The sequence below is a fragment of the Chelon labrosus genome (assembly GCF_963514085.1).
Source record: "Chelon labrosus genome assembly, chromosome: 16".
NCBI classification, from domain to species: domain Eukaryota; kingdom Metazoa; phylum Chordata; class Actinopteri; order Mugiliformes; family Mugilidae; genus Chelon; species Chelon labrosus.
This window is the reverse complement of record NC_140349.1, coordinates 354,118-375,000: the sequence shown is the minus strand read 5'-3', so window position 1 is coordinate 375,000 and position 20,883 is coordinate 354,118. Positions and strand designations below refer to the sequence as shown.

General features: G+C 42.2%; 2 protein-coding genes across 2 annotated transcripts; both read right to left on the bottom strand.

Annotated features, from left to right (window-relative positions):
- Nucleotides 1–2,099: 2,099 nt before the first annotated feature.
- Nucleotides 2,100–6,914, bottom strand: LOC311501697 (uncharacterized protein). Its single transcript, XM_084563662.1, has 3 exons — nt 4,023–6,914; nt 3,495–3,612; nt 2,100–2,813 (listed from the first exon to the last, which is right to left on the bottom strand). The coding sequence occupies exons 1-3, from the start codon at nt 6,526–6,528 to the stop codon at nt 2,597–2,599; spliced, it is 2,841 nt and encodes a 946-aa protein (XP_084419788.1). The 5' UTR covers nt 6,529–6,914; the 3' UTR covers nt 2,100–2,596.
- Nucleotides 6,915–17,083: 10,169 nt separating this feature from the next.
- LOC311501740 (cortexin-3-like) lies at nt 17,084–18,047 on the bottom strand. Its single transcript, XM_084563727.1, has one exon. It carries the CDS (start codon nt 17,602–17,604, stop codon nt 17,347–17,349), a length of 258 nt encoding a protein of 85 aa, XP_084419853.1. The 5' UTR covers nt 17,605–18,047; the 3' UTR covers nt 17,084–17,346.
- Nucleotides 18,048–20,883: the final 2,836 nt, after the last annotated feature.

The window sequence follows — 20,883 nt, the reverse complement described above, 5'->3', positions numbered from 1 at the left end:
ACTCACAGTCTGTTCTCCTGGTACATAACAACTTCATTGGAGGCCGATGGTGACCGTGTGATCTTCACCCAGGAGCTGTCGGTCTCACTCAGGATTTTTTTGTAGACGTCTTGTTCAGCGTAGCCCATGAGGTAGAACACCTTGTCATGAATCTAAACATAAACAGGAAGTCAGTACTTGAGTCTTAATATTGTCCTGATATTGTGTTTTCCTTCCTGATTTTATTTTGAAAGTTTCTTCCTTGTGGCTTCATGTCTTCTTTTACTTCCACCTGTGTTCTTCCCAGATGTTTTCCTTGTGTTCTGTTCTCTTGACTTATTTTTTGATTATTCAGACTCACTCTGCTTTTTGTTCCCTTCATTGTAGGTTTAATCAGACTGAACTTTATCATTTCACCTTTGCCTTGCTGCCTTCTGTGTCGCTACCTCGCTGCTACACATCGTGACACAAAGCTCTTAAAAGGCTGCAAGTCTTTAAAAATACATTTGACAACTCAAATCAGTCCTTATTTGTGAGATCTGATATCGATTCTTTAAATCTCCTCCATCCTCTGCTGATGAAGCTTAGATCCAGATCTAAGACCACAAACCTCTGGAACCATTTTGGTTAGAAACAGATTCTTGTTCGTATCAAACTGGCTTTCATTGCACATGTTGGAGTTTCTCAGACAAACATCTTTGAAACCAGTGATTTTATACCCACGTATGGACGGTCACAGTCAAAGACACAGGAGCCAGGTTTACCATGGTGTCCAGAGAGACGGGCTTCACCAGCGGCTGGCATTCTTCAGGAGTCAGAGCCGAGCAGCTCAGAAACAGAACCGCAAACATGAAATGACCTCCGAGCCACAGGTTCATGATGACGGGCGACTTCAGAGCAAAACTGTAAAATAAACTCAGAGTTAGAACGTTTCAGACTGAGTCTCTCTGAGCTGGTTTTATAGGAGCTGCTGGGGTTTTCACTGTTTGCATAGAGAGTGAATATTTGTGTCTAGGCTTAGGTAAGAGAAGCGTATCTAAGCAGGTAAAGGGTGATGGCTGGCTGTGTTTTTAGGATTTCACAATGACACTGTTGGGTTTCTGTGTATTTATGGATTTGTCCGGCGACACAGACACAGCGAGCATTGATCCATGTAAACAGGCTGCAATGTCCTGTCAATCATCAAAACTCACAATGAATCCAGAAAAACTGAGAAGATTTAACGTTATAAGGAAACCATTTCAGAAAACAACATCTCTGCTCAGAGTCCTGGATAAAAAACAAAAAACAAGCTGAGACAAAGACATCTGGACTAGAAGACGCTTCCTCCAAGTGTTCAGCTCTAAATATCTGGTGGAGAGTTTAGGTTTTTATCACCTGAAGGTCACATGACTAGAGTCTGGTAATGACCTGATACTCACCTGATCCTGGAGGAACCCGTTCTGATCCTGTCTCCAAGTAATGGTTCTCTGATGATCCATTAATGTCCAGAGACTGTCTTGCAAGAAGTGTCTTTTGTCTGAAAACCTTAACAGACAAACTGCTGTCCTTATTTCAGCTTTATGTTTAGGTGTACTTGAGAGCAGATGCTAATGGTGATGCTAATAGCCGTTAGCATTAGCTAGCATTAGCTTGTGGTTTTTATCTCCAAGTGACTGGTTATGATTTAGACCAGCCTGAAACTCAAGTACAGGTCCAGGTTCTGGTACAGGTGAGTATCAGGTCATTACCAGACTCGAGTCATGTGACTCTGATGAGAACCTTCACAGGCGTAAAGAGGACGTTAATCTGCCACCATGTCTCCAAACTTCATCCAACAACAACATAACAACCCCGAACACTCTGCTACACAAACAAAGCGTCTTTTCAGAACTGGAAACTAGACCATTGTCCAACGACAGAGTCAGTCACATGATGTGAATCTAACAGAGCATCTAACAAACCTGCAACGTGATAAACAACAGAGCTCTGAACATTTACACAGAAATACATTCAATGATCAACGAAAAGGTTTTATTTGTTTCTTCTGGTTCTGACAATGAATGACTTGTTGTTGGAGGAGAACCACCACAGTGTCATGTTAGTATTTACATGAAAACATGAATCAATCCAAACAGTAAAGATCTGGATGTAATTCAGTTAAATTAAATTTTATTTATATAGCGTCAATAACAATAAAAATCGTGTCAAGACGCTTTACAAAAACCCGGTCTGAAACCCCCAGAGCAGCCTGAAGGCGACGGTGGCAGGAAAAACTCCCTTTTAACAGGAAGAAACCTTGAGCAGAACCAGAACCAGAACCAGCTCATATGGAGGAACCCATCTGCCTAAGGCCAGCCGGGTACAGACAGAAGAAAGAGAGAAGAGAACAACAGTTTTTATATAAAAACACATTTGAAAATTATTTATCTGAACTTTTTGAAGCAACGAAATAAAACAGATAAAATAAAATGAAAGAGGACATTTCCTGGTGACTGTCTCTGAGTGGGACATCCTGAGACACGTATATCCACATGTCCACATGTCCAGGTGGGTTGAAGTCAGATGTTCTGGTACCTTCCTCTGAAGTCTTTCCATCTCTGTGATAGAGGCTGATCCAGTTTCTACCGTCTTCATCTCAGCAGATGTCGGTGCCGAGAGCATCCCCTGTCTTCAGAGCTCTGTGGACGCTCTGCCAGAAGACTCCTGGATGTTGTCCAGCCTGAGGCCAGCTCAGGTAGGTGCGTCTCTTCACCAGCTTCCTCATGCGGTAGTACGGAGACAGCTGCTGGGACGGGATGTCCTCCAGAAACAGGAGGACCAACACGTCCTTCTGCTCGTCAAACAGTCGGAAGCTGCAGAGGAGAGAGGACAGAGGACAGAGGACAGGACAGAGGACAGGATAGAGGACAGAGGACAGATAGGACAAGGCAACTGATAAGGTTTTTTTTGTCTTCTGCGGTCCTTTAGAGTCTATCCACATGATTCTCCATCAACTATGAACCACATGGTGACTTGACTGATAGAATCTGAGCCTTAATTCAATTAAATGGTCCTTTGTTCAGATAACAAACACAACACAGTGATAGTTAGCTTAGCATTGATATGTAGCATGCCTTGGTGACTGGTTTCCCTGGTGAGTTACATGTGTGAACAACATGGAGGAAATCTCAGTATTCTAATGAACAGGAACAGAGTCCATAGAGACCAGGGTCCATAGAGACCGGTATATATAGACCAGGGTCCATAGAGACCAGGGTCCGTAAAGACCAGGGTCCGTAAAGACCAGGGTCCATAGAGACCAGGGTCCATAGAGACCAGGGTCCGTAAAGACCAGGGTCCATATAGACCAGGGTCCATAAGGACCAGGGTCCATAGAGACCAGGGTCCATAGAGACCATGGTCAGGAACATGGACCTGATGGCTCTGGAGATGTTCCTAATGTATTGGTTATTTTTAGGATCCACCTCCCAGCAGCCTAGGACTGAAGAGGTTCAACTAATAACATGAACAGTAATGGAAGTCAGCGCCCCCACCTGGCCATCTGGATCTCTCTGGAGCACCACTCACTCTGCAGGTAGTGGCGGCTGATCACACAGATGGTCTTCCTGCTGCCGTAGATGGCGTCAGTGATGTTCTCTATGATGGGTTTACCTGTTGACACAGCAGACAAGACACTGAGCTGTAACTGTCTCCAGCTGTAACTGGTCCCAGACAGAATAAAATCCCAAAAACAGAAACAACACAGAGAAAATACTAAACTAAGTCTAGGAACCAGAGCTGAAGCCAGCATGATAGGCTTCAGTGAAAAAGGAGGATGTGAAACTCAAAGACAATCACTCAGACTTTAATGTCAGGCTCTGAAAGAACAGAGATAAAAAATGGAGAAGTGAAAGAACAGACAGGTCATGAAGTAAGAAGCCTCTAAACACGACATGAGACGGGCCCCTAACTTTACTACAGAGGAGTAGGACCCCCAGACATGGGCCCCCGTCACCAGGGTTGTACAAAGATGAATAAATGTGACCAGGATCAGAAGAAAGACATGAAGACGGAGAGTCTACCTGGTTGGAAGTCTCTGTGGTGCAGACAGAGTCTCCAGCCCTGCTCTCCCTCCAACACTGGGAGCATCTCTCGGTAAACCCAGTCCTCGTCATGGACGTTGTAGGAGATGAAGGCGTCGTAGTGATGAGGAACTCCCTTCTTCTTCTTCCTGCTGTCGTAGATGAAGGCCAGGAAGAGGTGGAAGGCGTAGGTTAGCTGCCACCTCAGGAAGTGGTAGATGAAGGACGAGAGGAGAGTTAGAAGAACCAGAGAAGAGCTGAAGACGAAGTAGATGAGGCCTGTGTCCATCCAACAGGACTGGATGTCAAAGTCCAGCAACATGCTTCCCTTTACAGCCACAGGAAAGGCACAAGTGTACTGATGGGCGTTTACCACCTGAGTCTGGTTGTTGCTCTTCACCCACTGGATGAAGCCGGCGTTGGAGCATTCACAGGTGAAAGGGTTCTTGTCCAGGTCCAGGTGTCTCAGTGCAGGGAGGAACTGGAAGACCGTCTCATTGATCACATTGATCTCATTCCCACTGAGTTTCAGAGATCTGAGAGCTGACAGGTCGGCCTGCGCCAGAAAATCCAGAGACTTGAGGTTACTCTCAGAGAGATCCAGATTCTGCAGGTTTGGGATTTGTTGAAACAGTTCAGGGTCTAAATCTGACAAATCTGTCTTCCCAAAGGTCAGACTCTTGAGCCTGGGGTTGAACTGAAACGTGTCCGGTTGTGGAGCAGAAATGTAGATATTCACAGCTGTAAAGGACTCCAGATGTCTCATAGCTTCGAGGATTTTCATCGGTACGTCCAACGGAAAGCCGTAGTGATCGCCGTTGCAGATTACTGTGAAAGTCTTCACAGATTTTAAATGGAAGAAGGCTTCATAGTCACTGGGATGAGGACATTTGTGCTCATAGTTAATAGCGAGGTAGATTGTAAGATTCTCCAAGTGCTGTAATCCGCTGAAGCTATTTTCATAGTCACACGGAAGCGATACAACAAGAGTTTCCAGGTTGTCCAGTTTGTCAAACGTCTTACGTTTCACCCTTCCAATATGATCCGTCATCACATTCAAATATTTCAGGGACTCTAAACCCTGAAAATCTCCCCTCTCAAGAATTGACAGAACAGTTTTGCTCAAGTCCAAGTACTCGAGTTTCTGCAGGCCCTTTTTGAAGGTGTCTCCAAACGTCCACAGCTGGTTGTAACTCAGGTCAAGCACCTTTAGATCAGGGAGACTCTCAAAGACACACCTGTCCAGTTTGGCAATGTGGTTGTCACTCAGGTAAAGTTCTGTCAGGTGTGTTGTGTTCTTGAAATCATCACAGCCAAACTCAGAGATAAGATTATTTTCCATGTACAGGATCTCCAGGGAGGAGAGGCTCTTAATGTCGTCTGGTACCTTGGTGAGGGAGTTGGTCGACACCTTCAGGGACCTGAGTTGCTCCATTGATCGTATTGAGCCTTTTGGCAACTCACTGATATAAGTCCAGGACAGGTCAAGCTCAGTGAGCTGAGAGCAAGTTGCTAGGTCCATTGGGTAATTTTGGAGATGGTTGTAAAACAAATCCAACACCCTGAGTGTTGGTATTTTACAGACGGTAGCCAACAGACCTCTCTTTATCCACTTTTCCATGTAATTCAGCTGCAGATAGGTCAACGAGTCAAGGCTCTGCAGGACCTTCTGGATGTCTCCAAAGAGAATCAGAGGGAATCTAAAGTACAGGTGAGTTATGTTCCTCAGTAAAGTCTTGTCAGGTATGTCCCATTTCATGCCAGAGGCTTGGCCACATCCAGAAAGGTCTATGGTCTGAAGGAGAGGAAAGATCGGTGTTGAGATGCTGAACGTTTCCAACTTATTACTTGAGATATCCAGCAGCTTCAGTCCTGAGGGCTCATTCAGCAGCAGGTCTTTGGTCTGGAAGGAGGAAAACTGGTTTGATTTAAGGGTCAGATTCTGTATTTGTGGCAGCTGTAGGACAGGCTGAATGTCCACGACTTGTCGGAGTTGGTTGGATTCCAGCCTCATGGTTTGTAAGCTGGTCAGGTAGCGGAAGGCCGAGCTATGAATAAACTCAATCTGGTTGCTACTGAGGTCAAGAACAGTGAGGTTGGACAGTCCCTGAAAGACATTACTTGACAGGCTGGAGAGTTGGTTCTCGCTCATTGATAGAGTTTTCAGCGCCACCAGATCAATGAAAGATCCATCGTCAACATGAGTGATACGATTTGAGGCTAGAGACAAAATTCTCAGCTTTGACATCTGAGCAAAATCGTTTCTGTTAATCTTCTGAAGCCAATTGTTGGAAAGTGTTACAGAGACAGCATTTCTGGGGATGTCATCAGGGACAGTCACAAGTTCATGGTTTCCACAATCCAAAGAAAGATCAGCGGAGGGATCCTCAGGAGAATCTATGCTACAGTTGCTCAGTGAATACGTCACTGAAAGGTTTACATGGGACAGGAGAGACAGAAGTGAGACAAGAAGTCTCAGAACAAAGTGTGAAGACAGACTTCCCATTGTGGACACGTTGTTGGAGTTACTGTGAGGATGCTGTTAATATTGTCCAGGGATGATCATCTGGAGAGGACACACAGATAAACTTTAATTTAGTCTACACAAAGACAAAAAATAACCACAAAGAGAAATAAAATAATCACAGACCTGGTCTCCTGTCTGGAAGTCCGATGTTTTTTGTGATGAGTTCAATGCTGACACCATAAACATTTAATTTCAATCATACATATTCAAAGATACCTTAACGTATCCACCTGATGAGAAGACCTCAGACTCCAGTGCTATCAGTGATACCTGATTTCTTGTGATGCTCATTTAAGGGCTGATTTAGGGAACTGAGAGGTTGCTAATGTGTGTTTTGCTTATACACTCTAGTAACCAAATAAGGCTGGAGAAGAGGAACATCAGAAACAGCAGATGCAAAATTAGAATTGCACCAACACATCGAGCAAACCAAAGTCTGGAGAAAAATTAGAGAAGTTTTAGCGTAAGCTTGCTTGAAACCCTGAATGAGGAAACAGAAATGCGTAAATGCTAATGACAAATAAGGTCCGATGTGACTTGAGGTCTGAGGACAGCAGCCACAGCAGCTCAACCTCAATGAACTCAAATATTAATTGCTCCAATGAAACAACTTGACTCCTTAAGGTTTGGACACATTGCAATAGCGAATGTAGCTCAAGTTAGTCTGGCTTTCGCCAGTGTTTGCTTTACTAACTGACGTAACTCTTAACTACCATAACTTTTGCAATACCTAATTTAGCTCACACTGTAGCCTACTAGCCAACATACTGTTTGTTGCTTTCTCTAACATAAAACTTTAGCAACACTAGCTAACGTAACGTGTTGTACTAGCTAAAGTAACTCTTGCAGCATCTAGCATAGCTCATGTAGTATGTAGAACTAGCTTACATAAATGTTGAATTAGCTAACCTAACTATTTGTCTGGACTAGCTAGCATAACTGCTAGCATTCACTAGCTAAATAAACTGTGCATTCTAGCTGACATAAGTCTGACGTAACTCTAGCATACTGTAGGTAGTGGACCAAATTTGATTCTCGATAAAAACTTTGGGTCCAATGAAAGTTTTCTCTTTTATAATTTGCTTTGAGGCTTAAGAGATTTTCAGAAACACTGAATACAACAGAGTTAATAACACGATAAATGTCCAATGATGGTTTACAGTCCATCGCACATTCACCTGATAGTGAAACAGGTCAATCAATAAATGATCAATTATATTTCAGTATGTTTCATGTTATCCTCCTGACTAGCATGAAAAACATCACATCTGAACTAAAACAAACACCTGGTTCATTACTAATTTTAAAGGGGATTCATTTTTTATTATCACAGAATATCTTTGAATATTTGAGCAGATGTAATGCAATATTTTAAATAAATTTTAGTTCATAAGATTTTATCTACATTAAAATAAATGGTGTAGGTGTGTTTGGTTTCTTCGGGCTGTTTTACCGAACAGAGAATCTGTTAACATGAATTGAAATAACATAAGCTTTAATGTCCATGGTGACCGTGAGAAGCCTTAATGAGCACTAGAGGGAGCCAGAGTTCAGGCTCAACATTATCAAAGAGGAACACATCTCTGCTGCATACACACTGCCTGGCCACAAAAAAGACCACCTGGATTTAACTAAGCAAATAGGTAGGAGCCTCGTATTGGATAATTACTGCATGGGTGATTATCTTTCAGCTGACAACAAGTTATTTAACCCCAACTGATGCAATGAGTAGCTTCTAGGGGTGTGCATCTCTCCAATATAAGACGATTCGATACGTATCTAGATACATGGGGTACGAAACGATTCAGGAAGGATACATTTTAAAAACAACCGATTCGATTCGATTCGGTAGGATTTGATCCGATCCGATCCGATTCGGTACGATTCGGTACGATTCAGTGCAATATGATGTAATCCGATGAGTCTGTGCAAATTCTCATTTGTCCAGGTCAAAGGCATCTCTAGGCAATTGAATCAGGTCAACTGGACTTGGTTTTTGTCTGTGAAGACGTTTCGCTCCTTATCCAAGTGGCTTCATCAGTTCGAGAGACTAGCAGGCAAGTCTGACTAGTCCGCAGACACAGACAAAAACCAAGTCCAGTTGACCTGATTCAATTGCCTAGAGAGTAATCCGATATAGTTCCTTGTTTAAAGTAGACATTTTACATTATGAATGTTCCTAAATCAATCCTAAAAATGTGATATTGTTTACCTTCATAGTGATAAGTTTAATAGAGTCTCGCGAGATTTTTGCGGGAAAGAGAGAGAGAAAGAGAATAAGCAAGCGGGGCTTCCAGCTGTATTGCTGATATACCGTAAATTCCAGACTATAAGCTACTTTTGTCACTTGCTTTGGACCCTGCGGTTTATTATGGATTCTTACAGCTAACGGTCACCAGGGGCGCACTATCATGGAAGCGCAGGAGCGAGACAGACAGTTTGCGCCAGGTAACGAGAGCAAAACAAACCAAGTGAGTCCAAATGCAGTACGAGAGCTGCTTTTAAGTTAAAGGCGATCGATCTGGCTGACTTTTCTGGTATAGTAGGCTGGTTATTTTGATACAGTAAACGGCCGTGTTACTGCACCTTTACTGCTGTGTTGGCTGTTTTAGAAAAAGATGCTGTTATTTAGTTGAGCAGCCGGGTTACTGCACTTTTGCTGCCGTGTTACAGGCAAGCACTTTTAAAAACGAATTAAATTTAGCCATTTAACGTTATTGCCTCGTCAAGCGTTGTAAGCCTTGTTTTTTGTTATACTGCACTACGGTACTATGACTGCAGGAAGTGCGCTAGGAGCGCACCGTTGTATTATTTGTGCACTGCACGAATGCTGTTTGTAATGTCAAAGATGTGAAAGTTTGATCGATCGATTGATTGAAAGATTTATTGTGTTTCTCAAATGTAAATAAATGGGACGCTTTGCGTTTCCAAACAGTCATTTCTGTCCCGACGATCGCCTCCGTGGTAGAAGAAACTCTTACGGTAATTAAACATTAAAACACCAGCGGCTTGGGTGCGGCTTATAGTCGGGTGCGGCTTATATGGAACAATCTGTAGTTTTCTCCAAAATTTAGCTGGTGCGGCTTATATTCAGGTGCGCCTTATAGTCTGGAAATTACGGTAATAACCCGACTCATAACTTTGTAATCGGGCCATCGACCGGTTCGTGGTACATTTAGATCGGTCCAGGGGCTTGTGTATCGATGCACTCGCATCTTTTAAATCAAAACCGATTTCCGATTCATATCGGTAATTTGTTACACCCCTAGTAGCTTCTCATTTCTTCAACAACCATGTCTAAAGACACATCCTGTGGTCGTCTGTTTGAGAAGGGTCAAATCATTGGCATGCATCAAGCAGAGAAAACATCTAAGGAGATTGTAGAAACTACTAAAACTGGGTTAAGAACTGTCCAAGGCATTAATAAAAACTGGAAGGATAGTGGAGAAGCATCAGGGTAAGAAGAGAGGCAGATGAAGTGATGCACCCATCATGCCTAGTGTCTACTGTACAAGCCTGTGGGGGCAGTGCTATGATCTGGGGTTGCTGCAGTTGCTCAGGTCTAGGTTCAGCAACATTATGTGTTCAAAGAATGAGGTCAGCTGACTACCTGAATATACTGAATGACCAGGTTATTCCATCAATGGATCATATTCCAAGATGACAATGCCAGGATTCATGGGGCTCAGATTGTGAAAGAGTGGTTCAGGGAGCATGAGACATCATGTTCACACATGGATTGGCCACCACAGAGTCCAAACCTTAACCCCATTGAGAATCTTTGGGATGTGCTGGAGAAGGCTTTGTGCAGTGGTCAGACTCTCCATCATCAATACAAGATCTTGGTGAAAAATGAATGAAACACTGGATGGAAATAAATCTGGTGATATTGGAGAAGATTATAGAAACAATGATACAGAGAATGAGCTGGAATCAGAGATAAAGGAGGTCCAACCAGATATTAGAGGGGGACATTTGTTTTGGCCAGGTAGTGTATTTACTGTATAAAACAACATTATGCACAAGCAAATGTTTTACTTTACTCCAGCAGACCCCGCAACCCTTCACAGGAACAAGCGGTTACAGAAGATGAAGCTGATGGTTCATATAAAACAGTTACCAATAGATGGATCTTTACCAGCTGGAACATTAAGTCAAAGGTTAACTCTTCACATCCTGGAGAAAACCCTAATTTTTCTTTGATTTTCTGAATCCTAATGAAACCAGTTAATGATTTAAATCCTGCATTCATTCATTCATTCATCTTCTATACCCGTTTAGTCCTGTTAAGGGTCACGGGGAGCCTATCCCAGCTGTCATCGGGCAAGAGGCAGGGGTACACCCTGGACAGGTCGCCACTCCATCGCAGGGCTAACACAAAGACAGACAACCATCCACACTCACACGCACACCTACGGCCAATTTAGAATCACCAATCAACCTAATGGATGTCTTTGGATGGTGGGAGGAAGCCGGAGTACACGGAGAGAACCCACGCAGACACAGGGAGAACATGCAAACTCCACACAGAAAGGCCAGCCGGCCCATGGATTCGAACCGGTGACCTTCTTGCTGTGAGGCATCAGTGCTAACCACCTCGCCACTGTGCCGCCCCTGCAGCAACAAATAAATAATAATGATATTAAACAGATATGTGAACAGTTCTTATCAGCAAGGAAGAAATAAATCATCTGTTTAATCTGTGGGAGCTGCTTCCTGCTGACGATGATCAAGCTGAATGTAGAGGCATTAAAAATTTATTACAACTACAGGGGGTGTGGTCTGTGGTTTAGATGTGTTGATAGAAAGTCACATGACTACAAAACTAAACACAGCTCATAACATTTAAACATTAAGAAAATGAAACTAGATTTAAAAGAAATAAGAAGAGAATTAGAGCGTCCTGAATGTAAACGAATCAAATCAATGAATCTGATCAGATGTTTTATTGATGAAGACAAGTGATGGACGATGTAAACCTTCACTGATTAGAGAGGCGTGAGACTTGATCATTAAATATGAACATTGACTTTAAATGACATAACTCAGATATACATGAAGGATCGTGGAGCAATGTTTACAAAAGAAGAAGAAGAAGAAGAAGGAGAGGAGGAAGACATGTCCCCTGTTGATGATGATGATGATGATGGTGTCACAGTATTGTTTGTTTGTTTTTAGTGGTAAACAAACATCTTGATCCTCATCACCTGGACTAAAACACTAACTCATCTCACTGGTGCATTGTGGGACTTCCTGTTGACATGCTGAATAAGAAGCTGCTAAGGTTTCATCCAAACAAGTGTTTGAGGAGGTCCTCTGTCTGAAGCTGTACGTCCACAGTGTCCACCATCTGTCCAATGTCTCAATGTCAACGATCGGATCATCTTCTGAGACACAAAACACCTGGACAGCTGACTAGAGAGAGGTCAGCAGCATGGGGCACGTTTACTGACAGAAGAGGAAGATTAAAGATGAACAAATAGTAGAAGAACAAAAAAGAATGCAAAGTAGAAAGAGAAGAACCAGAACTGACACACAGACAGTTCTATTTTGAGGCCTTGTTGCCATGGGAACAACTGGATTGGTACAACAGCCAGGGTTTTGGTTGTGTGTTGTTGTGTGTCAGCTGACCATCTCCTGAACCATGAACAGTCCTTTAATGTCCTCATCAGATCCAGACTTTCTGCTGATGTGAACATTTTCTGGTTTTCTGGCATGTTAGCATGCTAATTTGCTAACGATGATTCTGAATGTGAACATTAGATCATGTTAGCAGGCTGATGTTAGCTTTGCGCTCACAGCAAGGCTATGCAAAGTCAAAAAACACAAAATTACAAACAAGAAAAAAACAACTGAAAAAACAAAACAAAAAAATAAAAACAAACAAAGAAGCGCCGACGGAATCAGGTTTGGTCCTATGACATTATTAAACATTGTTCAAATTACTTTAGTGCATTTTTAGTGCAGTCATTATGCCACTCACTGCCAATTAGCAAATGTTAACATGCTAACGATACCATGCTAACATGCTAACGCATGTTAGCATGCTGATGTTAGCTGTGCACTAAGAGCAAAGCGGTGTGTTGTCAAGACATACACAAAAACTACAAACAAGATAAAAACGAAACGAATCAATAAAAATAAAGAGCGCTGATGGAAAGTTTTGATTCAACAGGAAGTTTTATTTATTTACAAAACAAGAGTGCAGACTTGTAAAGAAGCTCAGATAGAAGGCAGAGAGATAAATCTACACCACAACTTTCAGCCACTTAGAAAATATAGAGGAGATCTGTTCACACCGATGCAACCTGAACGTCACCTGCACTGTAAAAACCAGCAGATCAAAAGACATTAAAAAACTCACTGTGCTGAAAGCAAATCAGTTGGAGCAGATAAAACATTTCAAACCACTGGAATAATCACATTTAAATATTTCATTCTTTGAAAATGTTATTCTTGTTGTTTTTTTCTAATAAAATCCAGAAAAGTTTATTTTGAAAATCATGTAAAACCAAGTACGTTTTGCCACATAGACACTGTTAACAACATGGCAACTTTTATCAATAGTACTGAAATAATTTAAATATTATTAATTAACTGTATTAATATTATTAATTAACATTATTAATTAATAACTGTTTTCTGTATTTTAGTGTTTCATATTTTTTTTAAATATTTTAAAAAATAAACTTAGCCGGCGTTAAATTTAAAACAGAAAGATGGCAGCGTTTAGACGTCTGTGGTTTTAAATTTAATTTGACTTTAACTGCACACTTTTATTCAAACGCAACATCCAAAAGAAAAAGCAGCTCAAAGCGCCTCCTTATCAAAACTAAAAACTTTGCATTGATAAAATACAACATTAATTTACAGAGTTAAGAATCTTTTTTCGGTTGCAACTTGAAAAAGTACTTGAGCAGATAAAGAAATGTTGCAGAGAGAGGAACACGTGATTCATATGGAACGCTGAAGTTCACATGGTAGTTTGAGAGACTTCACAACACAAAAAACAAATAAGAAAACACTTTTCATTGAAAGTTAATCATAAAAAAAATTCATTTAAATCGAGAGACTTCACAGTTTTAGGGCAGATTTAACAAAATGTACTTAAAGGAAAAATCCACCTTAAAAACATGAACAAAAACTACATTATGATTAATTTCAAGTCAAGTCAACTCTGTGGTTGTTTTGACTCTTTGTTGTTTTGTCATTCCCGACGCCTCTGACCCCTGAGCTTGTTCCACCTGCAGCTCAAGGAGGATTTTTCCTTCAAGTACAAAGATAAAAAACTGTTTGGGATAAACAGCTCAGCTCGAATACTGAGGTCGTCCCCATGACACAAACAGGAAGACAAACAGAAGGACAAACAGGAAGACACCAACACACAACAGAGACAGAAATTCAGTCCCGACTACTTAAAGGGTAAAACAGCAGCGACGGAGCTGCTGGAGTTTGTAATCCATGTAAACAGGTTTAGTGTAAGGCAAGGAGGAAGAGGAGGATAAGAGCCTTAAGATGAGGAAGAGGAGGAGGAGAGGTGAAGGTGTGGGAGGAGGAGGAAGATGAGGAGGGGGATGAGGGAGGAGGAGGAAGATGAGGAGGAAGATGGCTGAAAGGCAGACAGCAGAATTAAAGGGCTAAGACACAAATGTGTGTTAAAGGCTAACGTATGTTCTCCTGACCAGCTGTTCACCAACATCTGTATTAAGTGTCAATCAGACAATAAAAATATAGACTCTAACATCCAATATTCAATCTCATCCTCTAAAGTATTTGTCTTTTCTTTTTAATTTGGTTTTTATGCCTCTGCTGCAGAGACAGTGTGACTTAACCCTGCATTACTACTAATGACCAACAGGGGGCGACTCCAACAACTGGATTCATGACCTCAGTAAACTATTAGTCTAACCGTCCTTCCATCAATCTAACCGTCCATAGATAAACCTTAAAACAAATATGCCACTTGCCTGTGTCCCCACACTGCAGTGTCCACACTTGTGTCCCCACACTGCAATGTCCACACATGTGTCCCCACACTGCAGTGTCCACACCTGTGTCCCCACACTGCAATGTCCACACATGTGTCCCCACGCTGCAGTGTCCACACATGTGTCCCCACACTGTAGATGTCCAGACAGGTGTGTTGTACCAAACTTAAAACGTGACTGTAGCTTTAATGAAACTGCTGCAGCATCTGGACGGAGATACGTCAGAGACGTTTAGCTACTCAGACGTTTTCCAAGAACGAGAACAACGGGAGGAAAATAAGTTAATGATTGGACGTTTGAGTTCGGCAGTGAGACGCTGGGAAAGGGTCCTCACCTTTGTGGGACAGGTGTGTGTTTGTATTTCCATCTTTGTGAGGACATTAAGTCTGAAGACATTTTGGAACGTTCACAAAAGTCTGGAAATATTCAGATATTGTCAGTTGTTTAGAATCAAGGCGTTTGAAAAACATCCACAGATTTAGTATTTCTTAAAGTTTGAATTTCTTTTGCAGACTGAGGTTGAGACGTGGAGACGATCCTGCAGTGACATGGACAAACTGAACATTTAAATCAGTTTTAACCCTCTATTAAGTATAATCAAAATTAATTATTATTTTTTTAATTACTTAAAAATGTTTAAATACTGTAAATATAATAAAAGGAAAATATGGGTAGTTGGTGAACTGGTTCCTGGATTTCCTGGAGATTTAATATCATCAAATGTTTGTAGTTTCAAAATAGAAGACTTGTTTTCACAGTAAGAAACAGAAATATATCTGTGGTTTCTAGATTTTAGTTTAATATTAGACGAAGATGAATAATGTTCTGAATCTCACAGCTTTAGACGCACAAACGCAGATTTTAGCTTCTTGGTTTAAAATCGAAGGTTTTTCTTTCTCCTGTTAGACCACTGGCTATGTCCCGCCTCCAGAAGGAGCTTTACGTTTATTTAAGAGCAGAGAAGATCAAATAGAAAGAATTAAACTAAAATAGTAGGAACAGAGTATGGAGCTGAAGAGAGATTAAAACAAAAGATAAATTCAACTAAAAATAAAATCTTAAATAAACTCAGACTTTAATCAGGTGCAGATCTGAGTGTCCGACCTTCTTTAAATTAAACTTTCATTTTCCATCGTAGATGCCTGCGCTCTGCCTTCCACTGAAGAGCCTCAGATCTTTTCTAAGTTCAGAAATATGAAAAAAAACTCTGTAACTTTAAAAATAAAAACTCTGATGCTGCCTCCACCGACCCGCTGGGTTCAAGCTGCCAAGGCTTCGTCAAAATCCTCCTCTTTCAGTTTGAGCTTTTTCCTTCAGGCGGAGGTTCGGTCGCCCCCCCTGCAGAGAGGACCCCCTCCAGAGAGGGTCAGGGCCCCCAGCATGGCTGCAGGGTGAACATCCAGAAACAGGAGGAAACCATGAGTCCTCGCTGAATCATTCAAATCTCCCTGCAGGAAGAAGACCAGAGGGGGCGGCCATTTTCATTCCAATAATTTCCACCTGATTTTTTTCCACCTGAAACCGTTTCACAGCTCAGACATGGACAGGAAACCTCGGACCACGAGGTCTGCATGTCGCCTGCTACTGCAAACCAAAACTAGAAATACGTCAATGTGCCTGGTTTCTAGAGAATCGATTATATTTCATTAGTATTGATGATTAATTAGTATTAGTATTAGTATCCAGATTAATTAATCTTACAGGGTTTAATAATCCATCAGAACACAGTCTGGAAAATATGCTAACTCACTGCATGTGGTAGCAGCACTGGAGTCAGAATGACTTCTACCACTTAGAAACCTTTATGAGCCATTTAATTAGCCTAAACAAGCTAATGTTAGCCATTTAATTAGCCTAAACAAGCTAATGTTAGCCATTTAATTAGCCTAAACAAGCTAATGTTAGCCATTTAATTAGCCTAAACAAGCTAAAGGAAGCCTCATAAAGATGAACTAATTCAACTCCTTAGCCCTCAGTTGATGTGTACGACTACTGTTACCCTTCCGTCCATCACCACATGAAGCCCCGCCCACATGATCTGAGCTGGACCAGAATCAGTTCCCAACCCTAGAGACTTTACCTCTCAATGAATTTATAGTTTATTTGACTTCCTGTCTAGCTGAGCGCGGTTACGAGTGCTGACTGAGAATAAATTATAGAGGATGTGTTTCATATTAGTTCTAGTTGTTGAGAACAAATGTTTGGTCGTTTGTTCCTTCGGTGCTGATCTGTTGGTTGTAGTCATGTGACAAAACTGAGCATGCTCCGTAGCGTTTCAGCAGAGTCTTCTCCTTGTCCTCAGAAACACACACATTTCTTCAGCGACTTCTCTTAAAGTTCTTAAAGTCAATAAAAGTCAAAAAAGATCAAAAATGTAACAAAAAATAATTTTTGTCCCGTGAGAGACAGAAACCCGAACACGCCGTCCAGCAGAGACCAGATCTAAGCAGAGACACAGCACCATCGTCCTCATTCATTAGACTGATGCTGTGTCTCCGTCCAGATGTTCTTCTTCCTGTCGGCGATTGAGGCGACGATCAGACTAAAAGCAGAACAGACACAGAGCTCATGTTTCCCTGTGTTCATCCACGGAGGAAATGTTTTGTGTTACTGTGCCTTTAATTGCAGGAAATGCTTCCTTACTTAAATTCATTGTGGACAGGTACTAATTTCCCAGCATGCTCTCTGCTGGTCTGGTGGATCTTGGTGGTAAAAATGAGCTTGTGTGTTTCTGCTTTTCTTCTTCAGTGTGATCGTCGCCTCAGTTCAACATGTCCTTGGTCCGGGTTGCTGCCTCTCACGCCGCCTGTCAGGAAATCCGGTAGTCGAAGGTGTCCTTCTCCATGTAGTCGGTCCAGGTGGAGGACGGCATGCTGCGGTACGGGTCCAGCAGGATCCGGAAACAGCGAACGATGAGCAGGCCCAGGAAGATGAAGAGGATGAGGACGAAGATGAAGGCCGCCCTCTGCTCCAGCGTGAGGAAGGAGGCCGCGGCCAGGGAGGAAGAGGAGGACGAGAAGTCCGACTCGGACGCAGAAAAGGTGCTGCTGTAGAGGTCGTCGGCCATGACAGGATGAAGAACGCTTGGTCGGATCAGACGATGACGCGCTTCTTCTTCAACTCAGGAAAACATCGTCTATGTAGAAGAAGAAGGTTGGAGACAAGACGTCTGCAGAGAAACACAAATTCATCTTTTAAAACAATTCATCAGGAAGAAAAAAACTACAAAGACATCGTAATGATTCTGCAGACTGAAACTGAAAACTGAAAATAGTAAAAAATCTTTCCCACAGAACGATGTGACGTCCTGAAAAATGAGTTCAGTCGGTTTAATGTCAAAGAAAAGAATCATATCCTCAATTTAACATTTTCAGCCCTGGGGTCTCTGTGACCCTGGTCTCTATGACCCTGGTCTCTGTGACCCTGGTCCCTATTCCTGTATTCCCTAAAATCTCCATTTATCATGATTCATCTTGAATAAGTGGTTCATCCATAGACTGTTGGTCAGTATAGTGTATGTACCGGCATGTTAAAGCTGAATGGGGCCCAGTGTTGAGCCCTGAGGAACACCACAGAGGTCAACTCTTCAGTATTTCTTAGAGGATAGAGCTCAGAGTTTGTCACCTTAGTCACAGTTTTCAGGCGTCCATTTCATTTTCTTTGATAAATAAATGTTGTTGGTGGGCATCTCTTTGTTTTAAACAGATCTTTGTGGGAAGAAGTTCCTCGTTTTCTTCCTGCATGAAGATTAAAACCAAACTGTTGGTGTCTGACCTGATCCAGATTATGTGGACCTGCAGAAAGGTTTCAGATGAAACCTTTACAGTCTGATCAGATTTAAGGAGAGGAGAGCTTCACGTTCATGGAGGATTTGCTGAGTCTGCACAGTTAAACTCTCTCCTCCCACCCTCGTTAATATTTCACTGTCGCCCTTCATCTTAATTCAGTTCAGTTTCTGAACTTCTGCAGGAAACAGTTTTAAAATGCAGCTCATATGTGTCAGCCTGAGCTGGGGAGGAATTAATCCCTTAAAACTGATGTTTATCGTGTGGTTATTACACTCTGAAGATTAACTGGAAGCCAATCGGAGCTGATTCATCACTGCAGAAGCTAAACACACACCAGCGCGTTCTCCTTTGTGAAGTCTGGACGTCCTGCAGCTCCTGAAAACCTAAAACCAGTAATAAGGTTTGATGGAACCAATGTGGCCGACCTGGGAGGTGTCAGTCCATCGTAGCGAGCCGGGTCGAAGCCTTTGAAGGCTAGAAAACATCTCCACAAAATCAATATAATGTAAAATGTTTTGCGCTGAAGTCGTTGGAGGTTACGCTGCTCGCTTTTCTTCACTGTTTCAAAGCGTCAAATAAGAAGCTTCTATCACATTAAGGTTTACTTCACACGTTTTAAAGTTCAAGTCCGATTCACGCTCCAGACTCAGTTCTGTTCAAGCCTCTAAGATGCCGTCAGGCGCTGGAGATGGAAATAACAACCAACAAATAAATCTAATAAACATTTCATCAATCAGAATATTAGAGGCTAGATCACACAGAGACGAGTCTGGTTCCAGCAGAATCAGTTCCCAACAGAGAGACTCCAGAACAGCCTTCCTCCACTAAACCTGAGCGTTCATTAGCTACTGATGCTAGAACAGGATAACATTAGCTGCTTCATTAGCATATAAAAATAACAAGATAATGCAGCCATGTTAGCCTAAACAAGATTAGCCATTTAGTTAGCCTAAACATGGTGACGGTAGCCATGTAAAGCCCCACCCACATGATCTGATTGGTCCAGCCGATCTTTGCTGAAGCAGAACCAGTTCCCAACAGAGAGACTCCAGAACGACTTTATTACAGTTTGAGTTCGTTGCCTGGGAGGTTGCTCCTTCCAGGTTCCAGCAATAAAGAGAATAGAATTAACAGAATACTATCAGCTAAAGCTACGTCTCAGTAAAACACAGAAATCAAACCAATAGCGCCACCATGTGGTCAGTTAGAGAAGCGCTAACGCTGCCAGCTGTGTTTTCAGAAACTAAAACTTTTATCAACCTTTAAACCCTTGTAGGTGTGTTTGGTTTCTTCAGCTGATAAAAAACAAAGCAACATGTTTGTCTCTCTCTCCCACTCAGATCAACGTCCTCCTCTCTCGCCCACTCTCCATCCACAGCACATTTCACAACATCTTATGTAAGAGAAGAGAAAACAGCTTCCAGGGCTCAGCCACCAACACAGACGACACTTCTTTAAGGTTTTAAATGAAAGGAATCAGAGTCCATGTGTTCAGAAGTGTTTCCATCAGTGTAATGAGACTCAGGTGTGGTTCAGTTCCTGGTTTAGTTTCAATAAATCAGGGATTTGTCTCAGTCTGATCTTCACAACACATGTTTGTGGACAGAGGAGCTTTCTGAGGAGCTCAGAGAAAGAGTTGTTGTTGCTCATCAGGCTGGAAAAGGTTCCAGAACCATCTCTAAGAGTTTGGAAAGAAGAACAAGGTGAATGTTTAGGAACGGCCAAGTCAAAGTCCTGACCTTAATCCAATAGAAATGTTGTGGAAGGACCTGAAGCAAGCAGTTGATGTGAGGAAACCCACCAACATCTCAGAACTGAAGTGGTTCTGTTCTGAGGAATGGACTAAAATTCCTCCAAGCTGCTGTAGACCACTGATCAGCAGTTACCAGAAACATTTAGTTACCAGGAGGTCACAGCAGATACTGGAGACAAGGAGGCTCTTATGCAGCTGGTCAGCAACCAATCAGAAGGCCAATAAAGTGTCAGCTGATTTATTCATCCCCATTCTCTGTTAAACGATCAGCTGTTTAAAGGTTTTGATTAATATTTATGTTTCTATTTTTGTAGCTGAAAAAATCCGACAACAGGTCAAATTCAAAAGCAGCCGGAGGCAGCACTATAAACTAGTATCCTACCAGGGGCCCCAAACTAGGGCCAGCAACTCTAACATCTCTCAGACACATTCACCGTCTTCTCTGGGTTTTAAATCCAGAACATTCAAGATCGTTGCTTCAGCTGAAGGCCAAACATCTGTGAGCACAGCTGGCGCGCTGCAGGTAAACAGGAAGTGTTCAGGTGTGTCTTCTCTGACTCTTTATTAAACATCATCTTCACCGTCTGTGTTTTTAAATGTTTCTGGTTGCTTCATTTATTCCTTCTGGGAACCTGAGAGTGATTCTGCAGGAGCAAAGGATGAAAAATAAAACCCAGGATTATTCACGGTGTTAATTTAACGCTCTGCTGTTTTCACACAGTGAGGAGGTGTGTGAGGCTTCTGGGTTTTATTCAGCTGTGGGGTCCAGTTTTTCGTGGAATACCAACCTTGTGGGTCCGTTTGT